General features: G+C 38.6%; 1 protein-coding gene across 5 annotated transcripts in view; it reads right to left on the bottom strand.

Annotated features, from left to right (window-relative positions):
- Nucleotides 1-1,631: 1,631 nt before the first annotated feature.
- The window catches only part of TBC1D4 (TBC1 domain family member 4), a 137,935-nt gene continuing 129,673 nt past the window's right edge, over nt 1,632-9,893 (bottom strand). For all 5 annotated transcript variants that reach the window (XM_018566066.1, XM_018566067.1, XM_018566068.1 and 2 more), the window contains 4 exons: nt 9,301-9,460; nt 5,806-5,975; nt 4,764-4,940; nt 1,632-2,619 (listed from right to left, as the gene is read on the bottom strand). In XM_018566066.1, the coding sequence (XP_018421568.1) occupies nt 2,386-2,619; nt 4,764-4,940; nt 5,806-5,975; nt 9,301-9,460 (741 nt within the window). In that variant the 3' untranslated portion in view covers nt 1,632-2,385. The remainder of the gene's footprint in view (nt 2,620-4,763; nt 4,941-5,805; nt 5,976-9,300; nt 9,461-9,893) is intronic.

Below are 9,893 nucleotides of genomic sequence, written 5' to 3'. Positions count from 1 at the left end.
TTTCTAACATGCTTCTTTGATCAGCTGATCGAGGGATGCCAGTCGAAAAAGTGCCAACAGCGGCACCCACGCTTCAAATATTGGCTGCTTCATCAAAAACATCAGAAGTCATTGGCTTTAACCAATGGCTAAGAACACACACGCAACAAGTGAAATCAGGAAACTTTTCTGCATGCTTCTTCTGGGTCAGTGGTTCAAAGTATCAAAACCATCAAATCAGCTTGAGAGCCAGACAACCAGACTTTTCAGGAGGTCAGCACTGGCACACTACATATTCCCTTCAGTACAGGTTTTCTATTAAAAACTGTATACAAAAAAAGAAAACTATAAAAAAGAAAAACACATATAAAATGTTTCTTTATAGATTAATGTGAAACCATGAACATTATGATACATCCATGTATTTTCCTTAGCAACAGAAAAATCACAACTCTGGTCTAATTAACATTTATTTATAGTTGAGAAGTATCAAGCACAGTGATCCATGCCTGTATAAACCTCGGCATTTTAAGCAGTGTTTTTGTGGGTGTTTATTGTTTCTACATTGTATATGTATCCTAACAAGTGACTATTTAACTTCATTGTACCTTTCCTATTACTACACTGCCATTGTGTGCAGGTGTCATCCCTGCTGCTGCTCTAAAATGACTTCTATATGCCAGACAGAAAGAAGAACTTTGCTCCATCAATGAACACCTACTGATCTCTTATAAAGTATAAAAACACAAGAAAATCGGATTTTGTTAAAAATAAAACCTTCCTCAAATAAAATGACTTATTTTAGACTTTATATGGCAAATCTCAAAATTCCCAGAATCTTTTTATCTCAGAATCATATTTAAATATGATGCTTGTCTCAATAATATCAAGCAATGATTAAAGGCAATCTCAGGAGGCATTTTTACATACCTTTGATTAAAAAAACAAATAAAACGATACAAACCCCATTACCTACTACATTAGTAGGCACTCACTGCCACCAAATTTCTCGTAAATCTGTGAACCTGATAACACATTTAAGGTTCCCACATGCATATCTGCCGTACATTTTTAAATATGTTTTGGTTTTGATTGTACGTCCCCAGACTGCCTGAAGATGACACTGGTGCACTGGTGTCTTTGAAGATGAACCGGTAGCTGACAACATAAGGGGTCAACTTACAGCTTCTTGTAACGATGTCCTCATCGCTTCTCTATTGTCTTTATTAAAGAATATGTAAATAGGGACTTTCTCAAAGTCACTATTTGCATATTTATAGACAAATGGCAATGCCAGGACTTGTGATAGGCCACTCAAGGATTGCATTGAGGGATGGGGACATGCATTTGCTCTACGGACAAGCAAGGAGAGCAGTGCTGGAGGGTACATCAATGCAAAACTAATCTTACATTACAACCTCGGGTTGCTTTAACATCACTCTTTGAACAGTCTAACATTAAGCGTCAAGTTCAACAGCAGACAAATATGGACACAGCTGTCTTAAACTTAATACTGAAAGACAAGTGGTGTATGGTCTATCTATTTTTTTTTTAACACATCATATCAGAAAAAAACCCCCAAAAAACTTATTTGTTACTTTGGAAAAATTCCTTATTTTTTTTCTTTTCTCCCGACTCTGTATTCTTTTTGCTCACCATTAATTTATGCCAGGATTAAAACCTCAAAGGGGTCATTCACACAACTTTAATCATGTGACCTACACAGGTCGCTATGAAATTCTGACCTCATTACAAGTGCTGGAGGCATATTTTTAGCCAACACTAGGATAACAGTGCCAATTAAAATGTTTACACAAAGTATAGGCAACCAATATATTTTCCATTCATTAAACATGACGTAGTGATTCCTTAATAAACATTCTACAAGCGTGTAACAAATGTCAGTAGAATCATGACAGGCACAAATAAAGAGCAGTTCATACAAGCTATCCACAGTATACGTGTGGACCATGCTGTTCTTTGGGAAAAGTCATTCATTTTCAAGTATTATCACTCTCCCTATGACACGTTCTCTGCAACTGACAGTTGATAGATAATGTCTTGCCACTGATTGGTGACTTCAAGCGTCAGCTTGCAAATGTACACATGAAAACAAATAGTTTTTCCCTTTTTTAGTACTGTATACAATGACCAGCGTTTTGCATATTGAAATTACAGAGGCAATCTCTGCAATTAATCTGATGATGTTTTGTAGTTTTAATTAAAGGCTGTAGGCTACTCCAGTCATAGTAAATCTGTACACATTAAAAGCCCCAACACTGATGAAAGTACATGTTCATGCATTGAATCCACAGTCCTCCATCAGAGCATGCATGAATTGTTGTCTTTGCTTTTGGTTTTTAGGAGACTATGTAGCTTTATGCCAGAACGGCACTAGCTGTATGCTTATTGCTTACTTCCTGTCTTTGTTTTGTTGTTTGGGCTACAGTTAAGATCCTTTAGCAAAAGTTCACAGTCTGTTAGTACATGAGCTGGCACGTATTTCCTCATTTGCTCCACAGCCCTTTGATATGCTAATTTTTCTTGCTCCAGAGATCGGATCAAGTTTCTCATTTTGCTTTCGCGAGATAAAATTGTTTCAACATTGGTTTCCAGGTTCTGAATCTTTGTGTGAGCTACCTATTATGGAAAGAAGAGAACAAGAACAAGCTAATGACTTCTAGGAGAGTGCAGCATCCATTATCCTGACACATGGAGGAATTAAATGCAAGACAAAAGCTTGATGCAATTCTGACCTACACTGTTATTCTTTCAAAATAATGTCACAAAAGGTAATCTAATGTAACAGAGTAATGTAACATTATGTAATACAACACGACCTAATGTAACAGCCCAATTTTACACTCCTGACCTTATTTGCCATACATTATCACCAGTGCTTTGTTACATACGTTGCACAGTTCAGCAAAAGGAAACAGCTTTTATAGGACTGCAACTAGATCTGTCTCCTCCAATTTACTAATGCATTTCACTAACAGAGAAGTCCACAGATAGACTGTTATGAAAAAGACAAATAGAACAAATATCATTAGGTTTTAATGTGCAATATGCAGTTAGTAAATATACATGAACAAGGAAAGAGCCGTATGCTCATTACATAAGAAGGCCACACTTTCAACTAGTTTTGGAGTAAGTTAGCTTATAAGATAAATGCACTTTAAAACAAAATTAACTTATCCTCTTGGCCCGTTTAAGCTGACCTAATCGATCCTACTCTCCGCTTGCACAGATGCATACTTAACGAGCTCTGACTGGTCTGGCCTCTGTTTTTCTTTTATATCCTGCGGTGAAAGTCCCCTTATCCTGGCTGCACCTGCGCAGTATATCCCCATTGGGCTCTTCTACCTGCATCTTCTGGCCAGGAGACAGGCTCATAAAACTCGGTAAGTTTGTGTCTGTGCAGGGGGAGGGTAGGTTCGATTAGGTCAATTTAAAGAGGCCAAAAGGATTATTTTACTGTTCCTGTCTCTGTGTAGGTCTACTCAGATAAGCTGAAGGCATCAGACCCTTTCTATGGCTTATCCTTTTATCTATGCAATTATTTTTTAGGGAAGTTAACTTTAATTAGACAGCCATTAGAGGAAGACTGTACACATATTACACTGAGATGTCTAAGACACATGAAAATGTATTTTCATGTAAACATTACAACAACTTAAATGAGTAATAACTAGAAATGGAATATTGCTTCCCTTTTTCATTTTGTATCCTGGCAGATACTACTTTTTTACATTTTCTTAATTGAATGACCCACATACAAATATACATACATGTCCTTTCCATATATTACAGAACTAGGCAAGGTCAATATGTCCCAGAAAGTAGACATTCAATACAACGCTATTTTTTTTAAAGTGTTTCTTACCCTATAAATTACATAGATGTGGCTATGTTTTCATATATTTCTTGGTAAATCCATCCTATTTTTATTTACTTCTACATTTGCTTGGAAATACCTGGCGATCCTGCTTGTTCCTCTTCTTTCCTGGTTCAGTCTGACTACGCCAAGCATGGAAGAAGATCTATGCTGCCATGGTAAGTTTGCATATCTAGACTTTCTGCCTGGAGTTAAAGTCAGCATTTCATGTCATTAACTCTAGTAGTCAGGTTAGCTGCCATACCCCCATCCAGCCCTCCACAGGTGGAATAAAATCAGATCCTGCACATCTAGGGTTGGCATCTTTTCTTCCAGCGAAACCCGAACACTCTAGCGACGCACGGGACATTTTTTGAGGAGAATGAGTCGCAGCTTATTTATATGTAAATACCACAACCAATAACATCTAAATATCAAAGTCGAGGCTATTTTCAGTGGGGGGCCAGTAGCCCCTATCTTAATTTTGGTTGCCCTGTCTGCCGGACATCTTATGTCCAAGTTTCAGCTGCCATGAAACCCGGAGACAGCATTCAAAACCCAGACTGTCCGGGTGAAACCCAGACAGGTGGCAACCATATGCACATCACTGTCTATGGCCTGCACCATGGGTTTTTATAGAGCTAAATGTCTTCAGGGACCTGTGAAATCAGAGGAAGCCACAAACATCATCTGTAGTCTCTCCACCCCACCCCTCCGAGCTGAGGGAGATGATGGGAGGACAAAGTGTTACATGACCACCTTTGAAAGCCCCTAAAAAAGGTATTTCCTTTTTTTGTTTTGTTTTTCAGGGTTCAATGTATGGTGACAAGTGTGCATGTGTTTTGTTTTTTAATATTTTGTATTTCCATACACGTTAAGCTCCTCATGGCCAATATTTTCTGCTTACCTGTAGCTTTTCCAGAAGGTCCATGTTTTGTCTTTTCAGCTGGTTATTGGCCTTTTCAAGTCTTTGGAAGGACTCTGTGTCATCACAGGAATTAGAGGCTTCCAGCATCTCATCGTTAATTACATGGTACTCAACCTCATAAGCATGAAGCTGCTTGGAAATGTCCATTTCAAACACCTACATTTAAAAAAGGTAAAAGCTGTTCAGAGCAGTCCCAAACCTCAGGAATATTGTCTTCATGATATCGACAGAAACTATAATACTTTAGGTATCTTTGAAAACATTTGGCTTCTAGACTGGCTATAACCTCACAGGGGCCAGGATTTTACAGAAGGAGTGTAACGTATGTTTTAGCAGTCTACTGCACCTGAACAGTCTCCCAGACACCAAACTAGGCCTATTGTTCAGAAAGCTACACTAAATTCATACTTCACTACATAGCTACTAAAGCATTATTTATACCCACATACTGGCACCCAGGAAAAGATAAAATACATATTCTATATCCTTAAAGCAAAGGTTCAGTTTAATGTTGGCCCCTGCAGGAGCTTGTGCTCACTTGCTACTGACAAAGAAGAGAAATACCCGCTACTTCCAGGTATGGTGGAGCATGTGACAGCAACTGGTCACTCAGGCCTCAATGCAGTCACACGGGGCTGCAAGAGCATTTTCCTGTATACTTTCTGAATAGGACTGACTTGTAACTTATGTATGGCCCTTCATGGAAAACAGGGCAGCAGGGAAGTGACGAGAAGGCACGTATAAGCTGCTTCAGTCGCTGGCTTCAAAACTGTCACTTTGCCTATGCACTGATCTGAGTTGCTGTAATCTAAAGGCAACTACTATTCCAAAAAATAAACTCCAGACAAATTTAGTAATGCAGACAAATATATCATCTATGTTAAAATATCAGGATATTTATGTTAATGTAAAAGTCAGTAACATAACAGGCTGTAACAAAATAAAATGCCACTGAAAAATATGAATTTGCCATAATCCTATTTGTGCTGGTATACAGTTTTTTTAAACCAGGTCAGGTCACCTGCATAATAGTTTTCTCCATCGTGTCCTTTGTCATATCGGGTATATTGATCTTCAGAAAATCCACAATACTCTCAAAGTTGTCACATGCCATTATTAGTTCTTTATTGTTGCCGAGAAGACAAATGGCTACTTTGAAAATGACTTCAGTTCCTTGTACAAAAATAATATCTGAGGAGAAAGCGTGTACCCACATAAGATTAATCACATACAGTAAAAAATGATTACAGGTTGCAGCTTGTAAAGCCAAAACTTATTTAGTTTTGGATAGAGAAGGGAATGATTAGAGCCCCTGCCAATTTTATTGCTGTGTGTCTCTGCGGGGGAGATTCACCCTCTCTATTCGTCCTGGTAACTGTTATCATCCAGACAGAAAATGATGGTATTGGTGATAAGTTACAGTTGTCACCAGACAAGAGAGGAGGGTGCATCTTCCAATGAGGACATATTTTCCAGTGACAACTCACATAGGCCCCTTTTACATAGGGTTCTGTGAATTGCGATCAGTGCACGGGTCCCCTGCTGATCGGAACAGTATGGAATGATGGAGGAAAAAAACAGAATTTACCGGACCGATGTGAGGTCTATGTAGTCCGGTGTACGTGGACATGTGTCTGTGTACATCTGATTACCCACATCCATCACAATTAGGTCCTCCTAAAACGGAACTCTGTTCCGTTTTGTCTTCTGGACTTGGATGGAGTTTTGGGGTAATTGGATGCACGATCGTTTAGATAAGTCTGCCCACAGGCTAACAGTGAGATTCCAATCAGATCAGCCTGAAAATCTGACATATGGATCTGATCGGACCACACATTTGAAAGGGGCCTAAGAGAGGAATTCTAGTCTGTAGAGATTTCCTCTAATTTCCTGTTGAACCAATAAATTAGAGAAAAGCTCATCTATGCGACACGGGCAGCAAACATTAAACTGAAAGGGGTTTTAACCTTTCCCTACTTGATCAAAAAAAAGTTTAGGCTATAGCTATACAGTATATAAGCAAGCTAAAATAACCAGAACAAGTTTAGGCTATACACATACATATACTTTATGTATTTTTAATGTCCCTGACAAATAGGTCATATTGGTAGTTCTCAATAAGTTAAAGTAGAACTGTGAAATGCTGGGTAAGGGGAGGGCACAGCTGGCTCTGGCTCTAGGGAGGCAGAACCATCTGTAAATCAAGTAGCAGGGTGGATCCTGACAATAGTGTTGTGATCTTTCTCAGATGCAGCACCGCTCTGCGCTGTCAGCATATAGCAGACAATAGCCCACTGTATGCTGAGTTTTGGGTCACAGCAGGACATTAGTGAATGTCCTGCTGTGACCCAAAAGAGAACAAATGCCCAAAAAAAGGTTTGTCCGTAGTTCTCTTTAAAGTCAAGATATAGGCTACCACCGCCGCTAACAAGAGAACAAAATTTTCTTATCACTGGGTATGTTTCCCGGGTTTTTCCCTATGTGCGGGAAATGTTGTAACCTTTTTGTTAACTTGCAAAAATAATAAAAAGTACCTTGCAAAAAACAAGAGAACAAAATAGTACTGGGATGAAAGTGAAATTTTGTGTCATTACCTTTTCAGCTTTGGCTTATGAAAAATAGTTTTCTAACACTTTGGATTGTAGTCTCTGTTGACAGGTCTTCCGTGTTTTTTAAAAATCTATTACATTTACTGTAAAATGCTACAAAGCATGCTGGAACAATACAAATAAAACGTAGTACTAACAATAAGACATTAAATGGTTCCTAGTGATCCGATAACATTCAGCTATTTTCAGCTGCGGTTCTCTATGATCTCACTTTGTAATCTGGACATAATCTAGATTGGTTTAAGTATTATTACTGAACTCATAAACCTTCAATTTCAAATTGTGAGCTAGGATAATCACTAACTGCAAACATAAGAATTAGCCTTGAGTAAAACTTCAGTTCTGTTCACAAAGAAGTGTGAAAACATAATAGTGGAGACAGGAAAAGCCCTAACAAAGTCAGCTGACCATACATATGTATGGCCTGCCAGCACCCCTCTATTCAACAAAAGTCAGTTTTTCAATTAAAGCAGTCAGAACGAAAATTGTCAGCAGTACAATGACTGCAGCCAATCAGCAGCCGTTACTGTTCAGATATTCTGAAAGACACCGGAGCTGGCTGTCATAATACAATAGCCAACAGGAGAGATTCCCCCATATATACCGTTTAGCATGGATGGAGGGAAATCAAGTGTTTTGTTCTTGTTTAGCACCTGTTGTAGCCACTTAAAGGAAACCTGTCATGAAAATACTACTTGAGCTGCCATTGCGGACTTTCTTTTAAAAATTGCAAGTCAGAGCAACATATTGCTCTGGCTCAGTTATTCAAAGAGTTAAAGCCACTGGATCAGCGTGACAGTAGGTACAACTGGTATTGTAAAAGAATACGCAATCAAATGCAGCCTATGTATTTTTTTAGGATGCCAGGTTTCCTCCAAAACCGCATTAATATTTTGCATGTTTAATCTATATTTGAAGGCTAATATCCAAACCACTTTTTTCACAATTACTTTGCTTAGCTTTTTGTGCTAGCAGTAAAGAACTGAGCTAGAAGAACCTTGTACTAGGTAATTTTGTGACAATATATTTTATTACTGAGAATTAAAGTGGAATTCCAGCAAGTGACGGATCATTCATATCAACACCAATCTGCCTCCCCAATATGGCAGCCTAAATGTGCTATAGTAGGATTTGCACTAAGCACCGTCCCCTTGCTTTAGGTGAGAAATGGTTGGCGGTGCAAACAGCAGCAGAAAGGCCATGAAATGTCAGTTTCCCCCACAGGCGGGAAAAATGACAGTTCACCGTGGACTAGATTGTAAAAGCTGCCCTTTATGACATATTACAAGAAAAGCACATCTTGGAAGTTCCTATACTTGGCTCCTGGCCATAACTAAAACCTTTTTAGAAGTTTCTAGCTTGTAAGATACATATTTATTTCTATATCCTATGCTTCTAGATTCACAGAAATATGGTTACAGATTTGACTGTTCAAAGCCCTTAGGCAGGTAAAACATCATGTACTGTATATATCAGTGTCTGTAAGAACTCAATTTAAACAAGAAGTCTAGGAGGAAAGTCATCCAGAGAATGTCTGGCAATAGGATACAACGCTAACAGATAAATAAGTAATCACATGACTCCGATATTGATCAGGGTAATGAAGACTACAGTATAACATGAGCCAAATGACCGGGCTACAGCCTTTATGTAATAAGTCCAAAATAAACGGAGTAAAATGACAGGACGTGTGTGCTAAACTTATTTTGTTCCTTTAAAGGTAAAGTCCACATAAAAATAATATTAAATGCATTATTTCATTGGGGCCAGTAAAGTCCCTCTGCCGTTTTGACTTTCTCCATTTACAAATGATGACGATCCAGGATATAAAAGATAAACTTAGCCTTTAAACAGTGTAATTACTACAGGCTGTCCAATTTACAAACAGGCAGACAAGCAAGACTTACCAAAAACTCGAGCAACAAATCCAAGGGAAAATTGGGAGGCAAATAATGTCAAAAACCATGGAGCAGCATAGAGGCTTGGGCTGATGTCATTCACTTCCAAATGGTTGTAGAGATCTCTGTGATAGTCATGCAGAAGTCGGGAAAGTTGGTACATTTGAATCTGCCACCAAAAAAGAAATGTATATTATTCTGCCTTTAAAGCATCTACAGTGACAATAACAAACAGTAGTAAAACAAGATAGACATTAAGGCAAGGTTCACACTTAAGCAACTGAGCTGGCGAGCTGTTTTCGTGCGGTTGTCGCACGGGTTTTCAATGCTAAGAGATGTCTATGGGACCCAAATCGCGTGACATCCGGCCGAAAATCACTCCTGTACTTTTTTGTGCGACAGGCGATTTCTACAGCGCGACAAATTGCAAACGTGTTAACAGCTTCCATAGACTTGAATGCAAATCTCTGTTTTGTGCGATCTCACGGGGTTAAATCCACGCGCTAAATCGCCTAGGTGTGAACCTAGCCTGAAGAGTAACTCAGGGCTTTAAAAAAAAAAAAAAAAAAAACTACATAAAAAAAAAAAATCTTTTTTAAGGG

Source organism: Nanorana parkeri, unplaced genomic scaffold (assembly GCF_000935625.1).
Source record: "Nanorana parkeri isolate BGI_ZX_2015 unplaced genomic scaffold, ASM93562v1 scaffold912, whole genome shotgun sequence".
Taxonomy (NCBI): domain Eukaryota; kingdom Metazoa; phylum Chordata; class Amphibia; order Anura; family Dicroglossidae; genus Nanorana; species Nanorana parkeri.
The sequence above is the reverse complement of the archived record's forward strand: the minus strand, read 5'-3'. Positions and strand labels throughout refer to the sequence as shown.